Raw genomic sequence first — 22,078 nt, 5'->3', positions numbered from 1 at the left:
TGGGGACTGCGGTTGTGAGGTATGGCAATGCAGTAGGTGGTGTGATGATGGTGTGGTGGAGAGTAAGGTGGTGGGGATGTGGTTTTGGTGGTGGTGGAGGAGAGATGGTGGAGTGTGGTGGTGGTCGTCCTGATTGTGATGAAGTTGTGGTGGCAATGGTGAAGGTATTAGTATAATTCTGCTTGTGGTGGTGGTGGACATCTGAAGAAGAGAGGTCTCTTGAGAAGGGCTAACCAGTTCTTTTAGGGATTACATGTTCTTCCAGAGCTTCAAGTTTTGCCCATGTTGGCTTAACAAGCTGTTTCATGCATTCTCAATTTGGTTCTGTCGTAATGCATTATATATGTTGTTAAGAACATAATTATGTATATAAACATTTTATAACAAGTCATGACATTATTGTACATGTTGTTAACAGTTTATAACAACACAATTATATATGATGTTAACCGTTTATAAAAACATATTTAATATTTACATATGTTGTCAACATAAAAGAGTAAAAATGGGATTATAGAAAAATAAGACTTTCTTGTTAACAACATAATTATATATGTTGTCAACAATTTAAAAAGTATTAAATAATAGGTTTCTTAATTTAATTTTATAGGAAATTAGGTCGGAGGTCCAATTTCATGTTTTTTTTGTCGAAAAGACAAATTATCTTTTTGTCCTTTCAGACCTCATATATAGTTTGGAAATAGTATTGAAGGACTTCCAAAAACACTCCCATTTCTAATACCAAAATTGCCTTTGGAATCTTAGCTTGTGAAGCTTTGCAAACTGGTTTGCACTGCTTTGCACTGCTTTGCAATCTAGTTAATTAACAGAGCTTTGCAAACTGGTTTGCAATCTGGTTTGCAGAGCTTTGCAATCTGGTTTGCAGAGCTTTGCAATCTGGTTTGCAGAGCTTTGCATTCTCGTTTGCATTGCTTTGAAATTTGGTTTCCTTTGCAATGACTTTGCACACACTTTGCAATCTGGTTTGCAGAGCTTTGCAAACTGGTTTGCACTACTTTCCAATTTGGTTTGTCTTGCAAAGATTTGCAATCTGGTTTGCAAAGCTTTGCAAACTGGTTTGCAATTTGGTTTGCAGAGCTTTGCAAACTGGTTTGCAATAAGGTCAATTTCGTCTTTTTCCTATATTAGATAGTTCACAAAAAATGTCATAGGTGTATCATCCCATGTTTTCGGCGAAAAAAAAATTTGGATTGGACGAGGGACTATATAGTTCCTTTATGGTTGGTTGTGGGAGGAAGAAGAAAATAACAATAAATGGGTTGCGTATTGTTTTGTTTTCGGTAATTTTCTTCGTTGTCGGATTGATAGGAGCCATATATTTTATTCATGGTTAGTTGTGGGATCAAAACTAAGAGGGAGAAAAAGTTAAATTGGGGGTCAAATGGTAATCAGTGCAAGTGGATTTAATTAGATATAAATATAAAGGGACTGACTTGTGAAGAGAAGAGGAAAAAAAATAGGAGAGAGAAGGAGTGAGGCGGCGCTAATTTCTAGGGTTCTTGGTTTTTGTTTCCGGCGGTGGTTGGCTGGGTTTTCGATTTTGTGGGGCTGGCGGCTGGGGAGCAGTTGCTTTTGCTCCCTCCTGTTTCCATGGAGGGAGCATGAGCTGATTCAAAGGTTTTGGTTCTGATTTTTTGAAGGATAATGGTTCTTCATCATCTTCGAAGGCTGAAGCTTCTTCTTCTCAGGAGAAAGTGAGAGATTCGAGTGGGCTTCACTTTTTCGTTCTAGTGAGAAGAAGTTTAGAGCGAAGCTGGATTATACTCCTCCTGTTGTCAGTGAAGAGGGTAAGCTTCCTCAAATTGATTTGGATGATTTTGTTGAAGAGATAAAGGAGTGTGAGAATTTGTTGATTGGTTCCTTCATTGGACAGAGGTTGTCATTCCCTCTTGTTCGAAGGGTATTATTTGCTAGGTGGAAACCTAAGGGTGGAATGTTTTTTACTGTTCATGGGGATTCGTCCTTTATTATTCGGTTTGATTTGGAAGAGGATAGGCAGAGAGTGGTGGATATGGAGCCTCTGTATATTGCTAATCGACTATTTTTTGTTCGTCCTTAGAGGTTGTTTGTTGAGAAGGACATAGCGACGTTGGAGACTCTCCCTGTTTGGGTTTGTTTCAGGGATGTCCCTATGTTTCTTTAGAACCCTAAAGGTTTAGCCATAATTGCGAGTAGTTTGGGTAAGCCAATAATGGTGGATGAACCAACAGCTAGGAGATCGAGATTGGTGTATGCTCGTGTTTGTGTGGAGATTCCAAAGGAGAGTGTTATGCCTGAGGTTATTTCGTTTGATATTAAGAACTCGAAACAAATTGATATTAAGGTGGAATATGCATGGAAGCCTTTGAAGTGCTCTGGTTGTGGTGGCTTTGGGCGTTCCTTGGGTAAGTGCACCTCACCTGTTCGACAGAATGCTCAAGAGGAGGTTGGGGTAGCTGGAGCTGCTAATGTAGCTCCTGCTGGTCCTGCTCGTGCTCAGGGTGTGGTGCCTCCTGTGGTACCCCCTGCTAAGAGATTAGGTTCCCTTGCTACTTGTGCTCAGGGTGAGGTTCCTTTTAAGGAACCCCCTGCAAAAAGTAAGATTGAGGTAGCCTCTTCCTCTCATCCTGACTTGGCTGCTATGGTGGTTGAGGATGGATCTTGGACTGAAGTGTGTAGATCTCGAAAGAATAAGGCTATTGATGGTGCTAGAAGGCTTGTGGCTTATAATAGTGATGAGTCCAGCAAAGGGAATGCTTCAAAAAGATTGTGTGTTGTTGATGATGAAGGCTTAGAGCTCAATCAAGATGGTACTAAGGTAATGGATCAGGGTGGTACTTTTGTTGATCCTGCAAGAGTTGCTGAGAAGGTTGCAAAGTTTGGAGGGAGTTTGCCAAGGCTTCACTCAGGCCAGAGGCTGAAGGGGAGGGCTGCTCTTAGATTAGTTAATGATTAATCTTGGTTGTTGGAATGTGAGGGGATTGAATGATTCCCTCAGAATAAAAGAAGTTGTTAAGTTCATTAGGAGTAATAATTTGTGTTTTTGTAGTGTGTTAGAGACCCATGTTGATGTTGGGAATAAGGATAAGGTGAAGCATTCTCTTATGCCTACTTGGAGTTGGTTACACAATTATAGCTGTGACAACTCAGGTAGAATTTGGATTGTGTGGGATCCTTGCCAGATTACTGTTACTGTAGTGTTTATGACAGATCAGGTTGTTACTGCCAGAGTGGTGTTAAGGGATGGAAGAAGTTTTGTGGTTTCTTGCATTTATGCTAAGAACACTATTGTGGAGAGAAGAGGGCTTTGGGATGAGTTGAGAGGTGTTGCTCAGAACCTCCTTGAGCCCTGGCTGGTGTTGGGTGACTTCAACTCTTTCTTGAGGGTTGAAGAGAAGTTAGGAGGGGCTGCTATTAAGCCTAGAGAGTTGGATGATTTTAAGGAGTGTGTTATGGATACTCATTTGTTTGATTGTCCTTCTTCAGGTTGTTTTTTTACCTGGTCTAATTTGCAGGGTGGTGACAGGCATGTTGCTGTTAAGCTGGATAGAGCTTTGGTTAACATTGAATGGGTGCGGGAATTCTCATCTGCTAAAGCTGAGTTCTTGAATTTTGGAGTGTCTGACCACTCTCCTTGTATTGTGGGTTTGTTTGAAGGTGATGGTGTAGGACTTAGGCCTTTTAAGTTCTTTAACTTCTGGACAGAGGAGGAGGACTTTGTTAAGGTGGTCTCTGCTGCTTGGAAGGTGCAAGTTACTGGTAACCCTATGTATAAGTTAGTTTGCAGGCTGAAGAAGGTTAAGGCTGCTTCGCTTGTTTGGAAGAAGGAGAGATTTAAGGATTACTCTTATAAAGTTCAGTTGGCCAGGGAGCAGATGGAGGCTTTTCAGGATTAGTTGAAGGTTGATCCTTCATGTGAGCATGCTAGGAGGGAGGAGAGGGCAGTTGTGGCAAGCTTCTTTCAGTGTAAAGCAAGTGAGGATGAGTACCATCTGTTCTTTCAGTGTGACTTCTCAGCCTTTATTTGGAGCAAGCTTCTTCAGATGTTGGGGTTGGTTAAGATTACCAAGTCTGATTGGGAGGTTGAATGGTGTTCTGCTGTGTTTAAAGGGAGGGATGGAGTTGTTGTTGTGGGCAAGCTTGCTTTCAATGGGTTCCTTTACTTCATTTGGTGGGAAAGAAACAGAAGACTCCATTTGGAACCTCCTAAAAGCAAGGAATTGGTTCTGACTCAGATTATTACAGAGGTGAGGCTGAAGGTTCTAGCTACTCACATTAAGTTTAATGATAATGAGAGAAGCAGAAGATTGCTTCAGCCTGGAACTCAGAGGTTGGGTTTGTTGTGCCTTAGAGGGTGGAATGTTCCTGGCTTAGGCCTGACATTGGGACTGTAGTAATTAACTCTGATGGTGCTTTTTCAGTCACTAAGGCTGGTTATGGTTGTATTCTAAGGAACCATTTGGGTGAGGTTATTGTTGCTGCTAGAGGGGGTGCTAAGCCTACCTCAGTTATTTTTCATGAATTACAGGGCATTGCAGCAGGCTTGAGACTTGCAGTTCAGCTAAAGTTGAACAAGGTCTCTATTTCTACTGATTCTAAGATGGTTGTATCTCTGTTGACTGCTGCTGATGTTGAGCCTCCATGGAGGGTGAGCTTCTTGTACAGGCAGATTATGAAGTTGAGGAAGAACTTTGAAGTGAGCACAGTGCAGCATGTGTTTCGTGAGACTAACCAGGCTGCTGTCTGGTTAGCTAAACAAGCGTCAGCTGAGGATGAAGTGACTATATGGCCTGGTGAGCTTGATCCGGGTTTGGAGCATATTGTGGCTGAGGATAAGCAAGGTGTTATCAGAATTAGAAGCAAATGAGGATAGCTGATTGGTCTTTTGATTGGGATTGGTGGTTTCCTGTTGGGGTTTTGGTCTTTGTTGATTTTTATTTGTTGTGCTTGTTTTTTGAGTTGTTGTGTTTGTTAGCCAGTGGAGAGTTTACTCCAACTGGTTTTTGGTGTATTTTTGTTTTTGTGGGCTGCCTCCCCTTAATGTCTGCTGATTAATTCAAAAAAATATATAAAGGACTTTTGTTTGAGGTCTATATAAATGAAGGATCTAAAGTGGATTAATTTTGCATGGCCACTTTGATGAACGACATTTGGCAGCCTATGCATTTTAAATTGTTTAAAGCCAGCCCATATTTAACCCACTTCTCATTCATATCAACACCAACCGAATTAGTGGAGGATATGTGGCGGAAATTTTAGGGTTTTAATGTTCGATCTTCTCGGCTTAATTTCTTCGCGCTCAGTTGTCGAAATTTAATGAAATTTGTTCCATGTAATCTCATTCGATTTGTTCTACATATTTAGTGGTTCAGAAATTACTATTTTGTCCGAATTTGGTGGTTTTATGATAGCTGTTTCGTATACGGTATAGTTGTACTAATTTCTTTTGGGATCGAACTTTGGAGCTATTTAGATAGTCATTATTCAATTTCTTCTAATGATTTGTGTTCAGGATCATGTTTAGGATATTATAGGCTATTTCGAGGTATCCATATATAGGCGAGATGCTGCCGAATTATTTTACGGCTCGAATTTTATATTTGGACTAGTTTTGGAATAAATTGAAATAGAGATGGTTACCCGAACTTTATCATATATTATATAAATAGACAGTTTCAGCTATGGATTTATAGTATCGAATTCAATCTATGATTTGTCATCTTATGAAGACTCTAAAATGAAAAATTGAGTTTATCGGAAAACGGTTGGTCAGTTTGTATGCATTTCAAGTATATGATGGGCATGACTATGAAGTTAGAGATCAATTCAATACAAAAAAGTTAGAGATCAATTCAATTATTCGAAGTCTTCCAGCGTTGCAGATTGTTTTTATGTTTTTATGTTTTAAGTTTTCATCGTTTTCTCTTAATTATTGTCTTTATTGTACGAAGGTTCTTAGTATAAGAACCTAACGTTTCTATTCGTTTTTGTTATTCTTCCTTATCCCAGAGTATGCGAATGAGGAGGAATAGGTCACTGGTAGGCGGGAGGTCTTTGGTTATGCAAGGACTGAGGTAGGGGTTCTGAATCCTTTATCCAGCATGGTTTTATAGATAATGAATATGCTAGATTCTATAGTTATATATGCGCCATTATAACTAGAGTTTAGGTAGCATGAAACCCGATTTATGTGATGAACTGAAATATGCTTGAAATGTTTTGATGCGATATGAGAAATGTTTTCGGACTGATTTTACGATGATTGTGAACTACAGGAGATTTTCTTGTATGTACCCGACTGCGGATTATGTCAACCTACGGGCACGTAGCCATTGAGGGTAGGATGACATGTGGACACGGTTGTGACCCGTGTGAGACCGGTGAGGTGGGCGACACTAGTCATAAGACCTGTGGGAGTAGAGTGCTTCACTTGCTGGCCATTGGTGCTCGTGCCTCCAGCTCGAGGCTCAGGGCCGTACATCCTGACCGCTCGCCTGGGAGGTGACATTGATTGGGATCCCTCTGTTTTGTGGCAATATGACTCTTGGTTGTTCCACTTCCGTGTTTGATAAGATAATGGACCGAACGAGCATATTGGTTTTGATATACGAATGAACTGATTTGAATCGAATATGAGAATGTGGTTTTGAAATACGAATGAAAATGATTTTGAAATATCGCATTAGATGCATGACAGGGTACCGAAGAGAATGAGTTTCAGGTCCTTCCATGGTAATTGGGGGACGACTCTCTTATTCGAACTCGGTGATCAAAAACGTATTTAGATACTTAAGGTATATATGTATCATGAGGTAAACTCTTCAATGATTGCGGAGTCCCTTAGTGGGAGGGGGGCTTACCGGCTAGGGGTAAGTCTCTTTCTCGAGGAGACGTAGTGCATTAGCTAGTGCCTAAATGGGCTGGTACTATCTAACGCACTTTAGGCTCTCCTGAGGAACTCTCCTTTATTGGGAGCGCAACATGGGTGGGCAGTTAATCACTGTTATTGCTTGCTAGATTAAGGAAAATGGTTTTGTATATAGTATATATATGGTAACTGGTTTGATAACTTGTTTTGTCATGATGTTTACAACTTATTAAATGAACTTTTGAAAACGTAATGGGTTTTGGAATGGCCTTCTACCAGAATAACTCGTGTCGGTGAGTATTCTGACCCCCTATCAGTTGTTAGTGTGCAGGTGCTTGGTTGTAGCCTCGAGGCGGAGTTGTATTCCAGCTGGTGATCTTGTCTAACGAGGCTAGAGGTGTTGCGTCGTTTTCTTTGGATTTGGTTTATTGGCTTTCTATTATTTTAAAGTTATGTAGTTATTGCAGAAATGAACTCTAATATGTATATACGTAACACTTAGAGTTGTTTATAAGTTGTATCAACGTTTTATGAAGCGTTTGTATTTTTTGTGGTTCGGGTTTCGACCCGAAACTGAGTTAAGTTTGTTTAGCTTCCGCTCAATAGTTATGTCTGTGTGTATGCGAATGTATGGTTTGCATGACAGGTTTTACATGTGCGACCGGTTCAATTTACAAAGGAGACTCTGACAGATTTTTTTGTCTCTTCTGTGAATTGCCGGGGAGTGGTCATGTCTATTTTGGGACACGGGGCGTCACAATAGGGAGCTGGAGCCTATAAAAAGTTGATAAATCTTTTTGGGTTATTTCCCCAAAAGCCCTCAACTTTATAACCAGCTTCCTACCTAGCCCCCTACTTTACCAAAAATACCCAGATGGCCCCTTTTTTCAGTTACCGTTATAACTCCATTAACTAGTCATCACTTCTCTCTCCTCCATCTCATTACCTCTCTTTGCCACCTCATTTTCTCGCCACCTCATTGATGAGACATGAAAATGTCCCATTTGATTCTTTTAACTTGGGTTAGTTAGTCCATCTCGAGCCGTTACTCTGATAAATTACTTGTTTATCTTGTCCAGGAATCTTTTACAGAATCGAACGCGGAAAATGGATAAAATCGAGAGAAAGACGTGTTGGAGGTATTTTGGTCATTTCTTGATTATGGTAATTTTGGTCAACATTGGGTGTGCCGTCTCACCTATAGTCATTGTATTCCGTTGATTGATAAAATCAAGGGACAAATCCAATCTTGGAAGAGTCGTTTTTTATCGTTCGCGGGACGAGATCTCCTTGTAAAGGTGGTTTTGAATAGTATGTTACTATATTGGGCAGCAGTGTTCGTTATACCCAAGAGAGTAATAAATGACATCAACTCCATCTTCAGCAAGTTCCTGTGGTCTGGCGTGGATATGGGGTGTAAGAGAGCTCTCATTGGCTGGGAAAGCCTCTGTTACCCTACTAACGAAGGGGGACTTGGTTTTCGAAATATCGAGGTATTGTTCGAGGCGTCAAATCTTTGTCATATATGGGACCTGGTTAGTGGTAAGACGACTTTGTGGGCGGAGTGGGTGAGAAATAATCTCATCAAAGATCAGCACTTCTGGACTTTATCGGCTTCGAGTAGAAGTTCCTGGTGTTGGCGACAGATTCTAGCCAGCAGGCCGACAGCTCAACGACTCATTTGTACTTTTCTGGGGGATGGTCATTATACTAATTTCTGGATTGATTTATGGCATCCTCGTGGTCTTCTATTTGATGCATTTGAGGCGACATACAGATATAATTCTAACCTTCACTTAAATGCACGGGTTTCTCAGTTTATTGGGCAGTCAAGATGGGTCTATCCTACTCATATAGCAGCTATGTTATGGACTATCGAGGTTGAGGCTAGAGAGGTGGTGGTAGATAGTACTCTCAGAGACGAGGTGATCTGGACGCCTAGCCAGAATGGAGAGTTTACTCTCAAAGAGACGTAAGAAGCAATACGACCCAGAGGAACTCGATTGAGTTAGACTTCCTTAGTATGGTCATCGGGTGGTATACCCAAACATAGTTTCATCACGTGGCTCGCCTTTCGAAGACGCCTCAAAACCAGATCTCTTCTGGCTAGTTGTGGTATGGTTATAGATACTACATGTGTATTCTGTGGGGTAAATGAAGAAACGGATTTCCACCTATTCTTTGGTTGTTCGATAACAAAGAATATTTGGGAATTGCTATTACTCAAGATGGGATTTCAGAGAGTATGTGTTGTTGACTGGGAAGAGGAGTTACGGTGGTGTCTCAATCACTTTGAGGGGGTTTCTATTGCTGCCCGAGTGGGTCGCTTGCTTTTAAATGCCTATATCTATCATATTTGGAAGGGGCGGAATAACAGGGTATTTAGAAGCAATGTCATGCCACCGACGCTGATTATCCACACTATTTGTGATGAAGTGCGGATCAAGCTGAATACCGTTCGTTACCAAGCGGTTTGAAGATACCGAGGAGAATCGGAGGTCCATGGATCGCTGGAATCTTACTATCTCTTTTCAAAAGTCGATCTACACTTCATGTAATGGACTTGGCCGATGGCAGGGAGACAGATGATTAATACAGATGGTGCTCTAAACGAGGTGGATGCGGGGTATGGAGAAATTATTCGAGATTCAGAGGGGATTGTTGTTAGAGCAGCCACTGGACAGGTTGATGGACAGACTATCTTTATACATGAGCTGCAGGGTGTTGAGTTGGGGTTGGAGTTAGCACTTAGTGCTAGGCTGCAGGAAGTTGAACTTGGTCTTGATTCGATGAATATCAAGTTACTTCTTGCAAATCCACATCAGAAATTACCATGGAGGGCGAGGCATTTATGGAAGAGAGTTCAGAGGCTTAAGAGCCAATTTCGGAGTTTTCGTGTTTTTCATGTCTATAGGGAGGCAAACCAAGCTGCTGATTACTTGTCAAAGATAAAACTAGGACCGGGAGTAACTCACTTGAATGTTAGTCAATTGCCGGCGGAATTAGTCAATATTGTTAATGCGGATTCTAAAGGGACAGTGAGAATGAGGAAATGGTGGGGCTGATGAAATGATGTAATTTTGATTTCTTTGCTGTTTTTTGATTTTCTATTTCTTTGTACTCGGTTCGGGCTTCTCCCGCTTATCATTATTAAGAAAAAAAAAGACGAACCTGTAGGTGAAATCGGAAGTCATATCGGAATGCGGACAAGCAAATTAGGCAAGATCAAAGTTGGAGTCAAAATTAGTTGACCAAATGGGCCAGTGACACATGGCACGCAGGAGGGAAGTAGATCAGATGGTCCAGATCAGTTGTGGGCTACGTTTGGTCAGTAAAGGTGGTCACGGGATTCTCAAAGACCGTTAAATCTGGTACACCCGAGCACAAGATATCACCATGCAACCAACCGTGACTTGTCGAGATCCGGGAGATTCAGCACACGTGTTTTTCATCCAACAACAGCTAGCACAATACTTCATGTCCCACGAAGCATCAAATAACCTCCCTATTGCCAGCCGTTGAATATAATAGTTGGCCATCCAACGAAATTGGAAACAGGTATCCCCTTCCCAAATTAGAGGATCCTTCCTTTCATCTTTATCAATAATACATTAGAGAGAGATCGAATGGTTTTAGGTTATTTTTATCTCTGATTTAGAAAGCATGGCTGGAGGTTTATAAAGAGATTTGATTAAATCTAGAGAAATTTCAGCCAGAGAAGGAAAAAGGAGATTACGGATATTTCTTCTCTTCATTTTTTAGAAACAGAGATCAATAGACTAGTTCTTAAAGAATGAAATTCGATGGAGATTTTATTTGAAGATGGATTGGGTTAAAGCTGGATATATTGGAAAATCTAGAGAAAGAAAGCTCTCTGTTTGGAAGTGTTCTGATCTTGCTTTAGTAAGAGAGAACAACTGAGACTTTTACAGAGAGAGAGAGAGCAACGATTGATGGAGATCGGTTACTAATATTTTTCTTCTTATATTGATAATATCAGAAAGAACAGGCTGGAGATTTGAAGAAATATTTTAGAGTTACTATTAGTTTGGTTCTCTAAAGATATAAAAGAAGACTTTGGAGAACAGAAAAGGGTATCTCATCTTTGGGGGGATCATCCTCTCTTGAGCTTCATAATATAATTTATAGAGAGACAAAGAGTATTGTAGAGAGACAGAGAGATACAAACAGAATAGTATTTCTTTATCATCTATCTTTTCTTTCTTCTTCATCTTCTGTACTTTTCTTTTTGTAAGAGAGAGAACAGTATAGATAAAGCTTTATAGAGAAACAGGGAGTGAGAAGAAGAAAGCAGAGTAGAGAGTATTTGTAAAGAGAAACAGATAGTGAGAGTGAATTAGAAAGAGAGAGAAAATTTTTTTATCATTCCCCATTTAATATAATCTTCATTCAATAGTTCAATTCTTTTCTTTGTGAGAGAGATAGAGAGTTGAGCAGAGGGAATCATCACAATTTTCATTCTCTGGATTGAAATAAAAGAAAACAGTAGAGAGAGACAAAGTGGAGAAGAAGACACTGTTTGGATCAGAATCTTTGCTGGAAAATTATTTTCTCCAGGGGAGTGTTTGGTTCACAGAAGGAAAATAATTTTCGTGCGAGAAAAAGTTTAGTTGTTTTTCCCTTTTCCTCTCTTATTTGTCATATATGTCTTAATCTCGTATTATGATAAGATAAAACTCGTTGTCTAGGGTTTATGATGAGGTTTTGGCATATGATTTTGATATCTTCTTCATGCTTTAATGTCTTGATGTGGTTTAAATGTAGGAATATTGAATTCTTAGTTTGGATAGATGACGATTTCTTCATTGATTATGCTTTCGATTTGAAACACTATACTTAGGTTTAGTTTTTTGATAGTGTATGCTTATAGATTGATAGTCAATAGTTGAAACTATAATATATGAATGCTTTGGATTTAGACTTTAATTATTTTCGGCTTTAACTAGACTATTTTCCGGGGTTCGGTATGATAGGTTACCGAAACTTGAGTTATAGAAAAGATATGCATGATTGAGTTATCATTGATACATGTTAGGATGGATTCTAAAATCCTAGGTCCTCTCCCCATTTGAGTTCATTTTGATTTCTGTTATTTTATTTTAATATTTTATCACCAAAACCAAATCAAAACCAAAAACCGTACTAATTCTGAGTTTAGAAACAGGTTTGACTAGTCTCTGCGGATCGACCCCGGTCCTACCGGAATTTTACTACTTGACCACCGTGCACTTGTGGTACAGACCTTTTAGGGTAACCTTCTAGGCCCATCACTCATCATTTTCAGTGGCGACCAATTTCTTGACCGACGACCTTCAAACATTAAAAAAAAAACATTTTCTCTCCCTCCTATTTTCTCTCTCTTCTCACTCATTCTCTCTCTAAAACAAAAATCCAAATATTCAAGTATAAACCCTAAACCTAGTTCTTTTTTTGAAGTAAAACCTAAAACCTAGAATGAAGAACTCATCTCTGCTTCTTTATAACTTGATCTAAAATCACCCATTGTTATATAAAGAAGAACAAAACAAGAAGCAAATCCAATAAGTGGGTATAACAACACATTACTTGCCATCTTTAACTTCTATCTCTACAAATAAATCTGAAACCTCCCAAATTAGTCCGAAAGAAAAACAAGAAGAACTGGATAAGAACAGTTTAACAAAATAATAACTAGCAAAATTTTCATTGAACAACTAAAGTCAACTTCAAGATTTATCCAAATAAAACTAAAAAATCTCAAGATCCAATTAAGATTAACAGTAACAACATAACAAAAAGGAAAATTGACCCAATACAAACCTCATCTTTATTTTTGTCCTTGTCCACCGGCGGCACCAACACCACGACCGAAACCCAGAAGAGGAGCGAGAAAGGTGGGCTCAGCCTGCTTGATAACACCAGGAAGATCCTTGAAATGTGTTGATGATCATGAAGTTGAGGCTATTGTTGTTAAATCTTTTGCTGTGAGTTGTCTTTTCACTATATACTTTTATTTGTAGGTTCTTCAATGTTCATAGTTTGGGTTTGATTTCTACCAATAAGTTCAAGATTGAATTTTTCTAATGGTTCTGATAATCTCAGATATTGAAGGCCTCGAGCTAGACTATGTTCTTAAACATTTAGCTGATATTGAAGCCATGATTTTAGCTTCTTCAATAATACCCAAATCTCCTGCCTTTTTCACTCTAGTTGCATCCTTAATTATTGGCTCTGCTACACAAGTCAAAATCTCTTCTTTTTCACTCTAAATGCCTTGATTCCTATAATCATCTCCAAATTTATTACTCAAAAACTGTAAACATCATTTTTCTTTTAAGCAATTCTTGTTCTTAAATATAATGGATCTATACATCCTGGAAAACCAATAATGGAGTCCTTGAAGATCAATGAGAGGTTGCATAATCCGATGAAGACGGCGTATGACGACGTTTCAAAGATTGCATAATCCGGCCAGACGGTTGTGCTGACCGACTCGAAGCTCGACCTTCGGACATCAAAATCAGAAATTTCTTCTAAGATTGTTTGAAGTCGATCAGAACCCTCTCTATTTTTTTTATACTTTGTTAACACGATCAGATCAATTGATTCTTCTATTATTTCTTTGTTCGAAGCCTAGTTCTTCATTCTAGGTTTTAGGGTTTCTACTTCAAAAAAAAGAAGTTAGGTTTAGGGTTTATACCTATGGAATTAATGTTTGGATTTTTGTTTTAGAGGGAGAAAGAGAGGAAAAAAATGTTTTTTTTTAATGTTTGGAGGTCGCCGGTCGGCAAATTGGTCGGTCAGCCGGCGACCTTCGCCGGTGAAGACGATGAGGTGGCGAGAAGATGAGGTGGCAGAGAGAGGTGTTGAGATGGAGGAGAGAAGGTGATGACTAGTTAACGGAGTTATAACGGTAACTGAAAAAGGGGGCCATCTGAGTATTTTTGATAAAGTATGGGGCTAGGCAGGAAGCTGGTCATAAAGTTGGGGGCTATTTGGGAAATAACTCAATCTTTTTTAACCAAAACTCAAACTTTTTAGGGAATTTTGACCAAATTTCCCTTAATTTTCTTGATGGGTCTTTTTTTTTCTTATTTGGGCCCAAATTTTGGACTTTTCATACATAATATTGAAATTTATTTAGGTAAAAATCTTTTACATAATGTAAGTTAAGAATGACCGTGTTTTTGAAGTTATCAAGTGTGGAAAAATAATTTAAGTAGGTCGATGTCCATAAAAGTTATTCCTAGTTATCAAGTGTGGAGAAATAATTTGTTTAGGTAAGAATCTGAATGGAACCCGAGTCGGGTGTACCCGGCCTGATATTTTGGGCAGGCGCGGGCGTATTCGGGTAGGAGGTCTTACCCGAGTACCGAACCATTCCGTCCGCCCGAAACTCGGTCGTCTATACCCGCCCACCCGTCTATACCCGGGACCCGGCTACCCTCGACCCATCTTCTTTATTTAAACCCTCAAACCAACAAATTCACTCTTTACAAACCCTACACCGCCTCGGCTAACTCCTCACCACCGTCTTCCACCTCCACACCACCACTCGGCCGCAAATAGTATCAATATGTTCTTCGGGTTGATTTGTATCAAAGAGTTATAACAACCATGAGATCTCGAGGAATTCATCCTGAGAGTATTGGGCCATCACTTATAGATTATGCTCAGAAAGTTCTTATGAAGAAATCAAGCCTTCGGAGTTCTTCGGTTCAACCAAAAGACGATATTAATGGTTCATTCGATCATGAACAAAGACTAGTAGTTGTGATTTGTGTATTTTTATATTGTTAGATCTGTTATCTCTCTCTTTGGTCTCTCTTTCATTTTTCTATTTCTCTTTCTTTGTTCTCTCTGTTCTATTTCTAATTCTCTCTCTATCTTTTTTTTCTATAAAAGTCACGTAGAAAAGAATAGATTTGATTCTTAGAACCCTCGATTTCTTTATTTTTTTGTTTATGTAATTCTCTTTTTTAGAGAGATGTGTGAGTAATTCTTTTTTGCTAAGCTTGAATGCTTGATGATCCCTGAAGTGTAAAAAAACCTTAAAAAAATTCCAAAAGAAAAACATGAATAAATTCAGTTTAATTTATTAATTTTTTTAATTACTTTTTGGGAGATTTTAAAAGGCCTCCCCGTTTTTGTTAAAAGGCCTCCCCATGGTTTCGTTGACTTAGTAAAAGACCTTTGACTTAGCTTGGTTAAAGGGCCCCCTCTTTGAATGGGTGAAAAAACACCCCCTTTAAAGGTGTATTTCACCCACATTAGGATTTTAGTTGTTAATTATAAAACTTCCTAAAACCCAAATCCCTAGAAATTCCTCTCTTATATTCTTCTTCCCTCTTCTTCCACCGGAATTGTCAACATCACCGGCGACCATCATCAATGGGGAAAGTTCATCGGAGTTGTGCAACAATCTCACATTGTTGTTGCACTCCTAAACCACTTCTCTATCCCTTTCTAAACTCTTAAACCACCATGGATGAAGCAAGTTTCAAAAGTTTTGGAGAAACATCAAAGGATCCTAAATCATCAATTTCTGGACAAGATTCAGTCTCCCAAGAGGTAGATGAACATATCCTAACACTTTTTTTCAAGTTGTATGATATATTCGTTGGTTGTATGAAAATTTTTTGGTTGTTGAACACAGAGGGTATTTTCGGTCTGGTACAACCGAATTTATGCCATTTTACGGCTCGAGTCCGCCGAAAATATGCAGTAGCTACTGTGCAAAAAATCGGTGGACTCGAGCCGAAAAATGTCAACAAATTCGGTTCGTGCCCACCGATTTTATGCACAGTGGCTACTGTGCATATTTTCGGCCGTCTAAGGCCGAAAATAATACATAAAACGGTTGTCTCGGGCCGTTTTGACTAAAATTCTCTTTTTTTCCTATAGGGCTTTGCTGTTGTGGCTTCTTCTCAACTTCCATCTCAAATTACTACAGACACTTGGGATTTTGGAGGTCCTAATACACAAGAAAGGTGGCATGATGCAGTCGAAGAAAATGAAGCATCATCGGAATTTGGATGTCTTAAAATTGGAAATCGTGAATGTGGAGAAGAAGAACCCAACCTTGAAGTTCCAGATAAGAAAGAAGAAAATCAAGAAGAAAACAGACCATATGAAGGTTTTGTCAGCATTGATGTTAGTGAGTATTTTCGAACTGAACAAGTGTTTGAAACGAGAGACGAGTTAGTTAAATGGGCAAAAGAAATTGGTATAAAAAACAAAATGGTTGTTATGATTGGTAAGTCTGCTGCGCGGAAAGGTGGTAAAAAACCGAAGATGGATTTACGATGTGAAAGAAGTGGAGAGTATCGTTCTCATCTTAAGGCAGAAATAATTCCTAAAACAAAAGAACCGTCCACCAAAAAGAGAAAAACGAGTACTAAGAAATGCAATTGCCCCTTCAAGTTAAAAGGAATACCGATAGACGGAGACAAGTGGAAGGTGGAAGTTGTGTGTGGGATCCATAATCATCAACTTGCAGTGACCTTAATTGGGCATGCATATGCTAATAGATTGAATAATGAAGAAAAGGCTTTTGTTGAAGAACTATATCAATGTGGTACAAAACCACGACAAATTCTTTTTCAAATAAAGAAAAAATTCAACGATAATACCTCGACAATGCGTACCATATACAACGAAAGGATACGAATCCGACATAGTCAACAAGAAGGTAGAACTCCTATGCAACAATTGATGAAGTTGTTAGTTCAACACAATTATGTTTATTGGCATTCAATGAAGAATGAAACAGGGGAGATTACTAACTTATTTTGGGCACACCCGGAATCTATCCAATTGCTGAAGTGCTTCCACATGGTGTTAATGCTTGATTGTACATACAAAACAAACCGATACGGGAAACCATTGCTTGAGATTGTTGGGATGACTTCGACTATGAAATCATTCACCGCGGGCATGGTTTTTATGGATGGAGAGCCAGAACATCTATACACTTGGGCTTTGAATCGTTTGAGGACATTATTTCCTCCTAACTCTATGCCGAAGGTATTTTTGACTGATCGGGAACAAGCATTAATCAATGCAATAGGTGAAGTCTTCCCACATGCAGATCGTTTATTATGTACTTTCCATATAGATAAGTGTGTGGTTGGAAAGGTTAAACCACACTTGAAAAACAAACCATTCCGAAAGTTCATGTCAATGTTTCGACTAATCATGTTTGCGGAAACCGAGGCGGATTATAATCGCGCTGTTGAAGATTTCGTCACAACGTGGTCGAAGAGTAACGCCATTGATGTTATTTATGTTCAGAAGACTTGGTTGCCACTTAGGGAACATTTTGTAACGACATGGACCGACAATGTGATGCATTTGGGTAATACTACAACGAATAGGGTTGAAGGTGCACATGCGAAGCGAAAAGAAACTTGGATACATCCGAGGGTAACTTCGTCACATGTTGGGAATCTATACATTTAATGACTGAGACAAAGATTGTTGCGATTAAAGCTACATTCGAGAAAAGTCGTACATCCGTGAAGATGTCTCATCAAATCAACGCCTTTAGGGAACTCAGGGGTTATGTATCACACAATGCACTTGACCTGTTGGCAGATGAGGTGGAGCGGGCAAATACTATAGGAATTGATTCAAATTTGTGTGGATGTGTGTATAGGTCTGTGTATGGTCTCCCTTGTGCTCACGAGATGGAAATCATTGTGAGACGCGGTGAGGTGATATCTTTGTCACTCATTGACCCACAATGGACTAAACTCTCAATTATTCCTACTCCTGAGGTATATAACGAACTTCAGAGTTCTTACGAATTAGGATTGTTGTACTCCATGTGGGATATGTCGACCGGTCCTGAGAGAAAAGCCATATTATAAAGGTTGAGGAGTATTGTTTGTCCTTCAATGACATCCATGACAGAACCTTTGGCAAAATTGAAAACCCGAGGAGCCCCAAAGAAACCAAGAAACAGAAAAGAGAAGGAAGCAGTCATATCTACTAAGAGAGATCCTTCTCGTTGGGAGTATGCACAATGTATTCAGGAAACATCGGTTTCATCGGTTAAAAGTGCACGGAAAGCCAATAGGAGATCTCGCGGTAGTGGTGATTCATTTTTACGTCTAATGCCTGAGGTGATTTATCAGTTTATCAGTACTATTACAAACGTTCCAGGAGACGGTCATTGTGGTTTTATAGCCGTCGCTCTTGGTCTCGGGTATCCGTCGGAGGTAGGTTGGATTGAGATCCGAAAAGGTGTTCTTAATGAACTCGAAACACGTCCAGAGTTATACAAAGCCATGTTTGGGTCTTTTTATGACCGATTGTTGGTTTCAACCAACAATTTTGATATACCAGCTGAAGATGAGTTTTGGTATACTCACGGAGAGACGAGTTATTTAATTGCCACTCATTTTAATATAATGTTGATTCATTTGGCGAAATATGATTCAACGACATTTTTACCTTTAATCACCGGTCCACCACCACCATCTTCCGAAGGTTTGTCTCAACCACATACAATGGTATGCATTGGTTATGTAAACAATTGTCATTTCCTTAATGTTAAGCTACAAAACGAAACTATACTTCCTCCGATTGCTAGGCAATGGTCTCAATATGCTATTTCAGATGCAAGAAGGTGGTTGACTATTTGCGAACATAAAATTGACAGTGGCGATAATTTCAATCCGCAATTGGAAGAAACTCCATCAAGTATAAAGAAGGAAGGGGACACATCATCGAATGCAATAGCAATAGATATGGAATGAAAACTTAGTTGAAGTTGTTTTTTTTTAGTAGTAACTGTTAGTTGAAGTTGTTTTTTTTTTTAAACGTAAATCTTTTTTTTTTAAACGTAAAGTTTTTCGATCAAGGTAAAGTTTTATTTTTTTTAAATAAGAAGTACCGTGCAAAAAAACGGTGGGCTCGAGCCGTTTGTATTGCTAAAAACGGCTTGGGCCCACTGAATAATTGCACAGTACCTACTGTGCAATTATTCAGTGGGCCCAAGCTGTTTATGTTGCTAAAAACGGCTCGGGCCCACCGAAAAATTGCACAGTAAGTACTGTGCAATTATTCGGTGTTTTCGCACCGTTCTTGGTGCTATCGGAGTTTTGTATCTCTCTCTTTTCTATCATAGTTCTTGGTGCTATCGGAGTTTTGTATCTCTCTCTCTTTTCTATCGGAGTTCTTGGTGCTATCGGAGTTTTGTATCTCTCTCTCTCTCTCTTTTGGCACATATCAAAATATAACATTTCAACCATATAAAAAACCAACCGTTTTAACATATCAAAAGATAAAGTATCTAAAGTCGTTCAAAATATAAAAGTATCCGACATCATTCAAAAGTTTCCGACATGGTCTCAAAATATAAAAGTATCTAAAGCCGTTCTAGGTCTTCCTTCTGCCCACGGCCTTTGTTTTTGTCCTCTTCCTTGTATTTTCTTCCTGAACCCTCTGGGTGCCTCCGGAAGTTGCTCCTCCCTCAATACTTGGTGAAGAATTTCCTTTCCTGCATCCACCCCAGACAAATCTAGTGCAGCAAGGGCATGCCGAATACCCTCTCTCTGAAAAAAAAAATCAAGTCTGTTAACATGTATTTCCATCAATACTAAATAAAGTAGATTACATGCTTTATGTGTACTTACGTAGTAAGCAATCGAACCGAGTGAGCTTTGTGCTTGGTTCGTCTTCCGATGGATTGGGTTTTGGACCTTCGGGTGTGAAATTCGACTAAACCACTCAGCATATTTATCATCGACCTCCCAAGCCGAACTAACCCGTTGCGACCTGTCTTTCAAGTTGAGGACATGATGTTTCCAGTTATCCCAATACCATGTATGTTCTCCATAATCCTTTGCTTCACTCTTTCTCTTCTTTGTTGCTCTCATGGGGGCAGACGGAATATGTTGAACCACACCAAATTGCCTCAACACCCTTTCGGGTTAATACGGCTCGGCAATATCATCAAATACGATACAACCGTTGTAGAAGGCGTATAGTGGGGGAGATGACTCACCAATGCCCATGAGTCTATATGGGTCCCAAATAACCTAAATAACACAATTATTATACTAGATGCTCATTCAATGTCAAATTAACATGCAAAATACCATAGTATATAGAATTTTACCTCTCGCTCCTCCAAATCGTCGATCATCTCTCGGAGGTTAACCAGTCTGTCATCTAGATTTCCATGTGCATCATGCTCCGTCCATCTACCCATCAGAGGCAAATCTGGGCTAATGTCGAAATCCTTTTTCAAATCCGACAGACCAAGCTTAAAGTGTTCGTCAATCCATGCCTAAACAAGAAAACAATTATTACTACCAAGAAGATAGACTTCTAAATTAATCAACTTATAATAATGTGAGAAATACCTGGAGGAGGGGCAGATAACCCGCCATTTGTCCACCCTTAGTGGAAGCATGACCGAGCTGCCTATAAAGGTAAGAAAGCACAGCCGTGCCCCACGAATATTTAGGGACCTTCGTCAAGTCCATCAAATATGTAAGAAACAGGCACCTTCGAACCACTCTTGTCACAGAAAAGAGTCGAGCCCATAAGATGGAGAAGGTACCCTCTGACGCAAAAGTCTTTCTTCCGTGCGTCATCTTTGTCTAAGCTACCCGAACAGATTTCCCTCAACCACAACATTCGGACACTCTTGCACTTAGTCACCTTCAATTCTGCTTCTGCAGCCTCAGGTGTCACCCCTAAACCTTTCACCAGAAGTGCGCATTCATTTACATGATCATTATCAAGATGAACCGAGTGACCTGTAATCTGAAGTCCTGTAATACGATGCACATCCTTTAGTGTGATCGTCATTTCTCCAAATGGCATGTGAAAGGTGTTAGTATCTTCATGCCACCTCTCCGTGAAAGCTGTGATAAGAACCCGGTCAAGTTTCTGGTAAGAGTACTTAGCGAATTGCAGAAGTCCTGATGCTTGCACCTTCTCACGAACTACTTTACACTCGAGTTCTAGGTCCCAAACATGTTCCTTCTTTGAATCTCGTATACTTTTACTTTCAAGGGCCCCACTAGCACACCACTTGCGTGATTATGTAGTTTCAAAACAGAACGATCCTACGTAATCAAACATAAAAGTTACGTTTATCGAAAGTTAACAATATATCATTATATTAAACATTGATAAGTGCGAAAAATAGAAAAACATACACGTACCTTGCCATTCCAAATCTGGTATGCAATATGGTTCTCATAGTTCTTGAGAACGCTTCGGTCTGTGGGCCCTCCTGGAAAAGGATCCGCACCTGCTTCACTCGTCGAACCGTCGACAATCTGCTTCCTAGCATCCTCCTTCCTCTTTCTCGCACTTACAGTTTGTGCGACACGTTCAAACATGACTAAAGGTAAAATAGGATATATAAATAAAGTCAAACAACTTAGAAAAAATGGCATTAGAAAGCATAAATAAAGTCACCAAGATTTGATCTACTGGCGAAATTACGGTGGGCAAGAGCCGTGAAATGGCAAAAAAAACGGTTCGAGCCCACCGTAAATATGCACAGTAGCTACTGTGCATATTTTCGGTGGGCTCGAACCGAAAATATGCACAAATTCGTCTCGAGCCCACCGTAAATATGCACAGCTCGGACCGTTTTTTTGACATCAAACGGCTCGTGCACACCGTAAAAATGCACAGTAGCTACTATGAATTTTTACGGTGACCACGAGCCGTAAGTTGTCAAAATAACGGTCTGGTTCGACCGAAAATATGCACTACATTAATTGAACAAAAAATTGAACTAAATTAATGGTTTCCCTAAACCCTAAATCAAATCAACTAAATTGAACAAAAATCACACACATCAAATCAAAAACAACTAAATAAAATCATATATAGGTTAGATTTAATGGTTTCCCTCTTAAATTTGGGGGTTTTCTATCTCTATCTTTTTTCTCCCACAACCAGACGCAATGAACTACAAATTAGGTCTGAAACTTGTTAGTTTTTGTTGTAAATCAATCAATTGAACTTATTAAGCCATTAATTTCAAAAATAAAAAAAAACATAAACTAGGGTTTTTCTTGGTTTGATTTAGGTACTAAGAGATACAGGGATAGAGAGAGATACAGGGAGAGAGAGAGAGGTACTAACCGAGAGAGATGCAACCGAGTGAGCTCCTTAACGTTGTATTTGGTGATTTGAGAGAGAGGGCGATAGAGAGAGAGAGACTTACGGCTGTTT

General features: G+C 39.5%; 3 protein-coding genes across 3 annotated transcripts; all 3 read left to right on the top strand.

Moving 5' to 3' along the window:
* Nucleotides 1-2,212: 2,212 nt before the first annotated feature.
* LOC147538018 (uncharacterized) lies at nucleotides 2,213-3,896 on the top strand. Its single transcript, XM_086642925.1, has 2 exons — nucleotides 2,213-2,877; nucleotides 3,050-3,896. Exons 1-2 carry the CDS (start codon nucleotides 2,213-2,215, stop codon nucleotides 3,894-3,896), a joined length of 1,512 nt encoding a protein of 503 aa, XP_086499051.1.
* A 147-nt stretch (nucleotides 3,897-4,043) lies between these two features.
* Nucleotides 4,044-4,867, top strand: LOC147538017 (uncharacterized). The gene is made up of 2 exons (XM_086642924.1): nucleotides 4,044-4,335; nucleotides 4,422-4,867. The coding sequence occupies exons 1-2, from the start codon at nucleotides 4,044-4,046 to the stop codon at nucleotides 4,865-4,867; spliced, it is 738 nt and encodes a 245-aa protein (XP_086499050.1).
* A 12,908-nt stretch (nucleotides 4,868-17,775) lies between these two features.
* LOC147538016 (uncharacterized) lies at nucleotides 17,776-18,630 on the top strand. The gene has a single exon (XM_086642923.1). The coding sequence runs from the start codon at nucleotides 17,776-17,778 to the stop codon at nucleotides 18,628-18,630; it is 855 nt and encodes a 284-aa protein (XP_086499049.1).
* Nucleotides 18,631-22,078: the final 3,448 nt, after the last annotated feature.

Source organism: Eschscholzia californica, unplaced genomic scaffold, assembly GCF_041429995.1.
Source record: "Eschscholzia californica isolate CP2 unplaced genomic scaffold, dmEscCali1.0.p SCAF_5, whole genome shotgun sequence".
NCBI lineage: Eukaryota > Viridiplantae > Streptophyta > Magnoliopsida > Ranunculales > Papaveraceae > Eschscholzia > Eschscholzia californica.
This window is presented reverse-complemented; position numbering and strand designations above follow the sequence as displayed.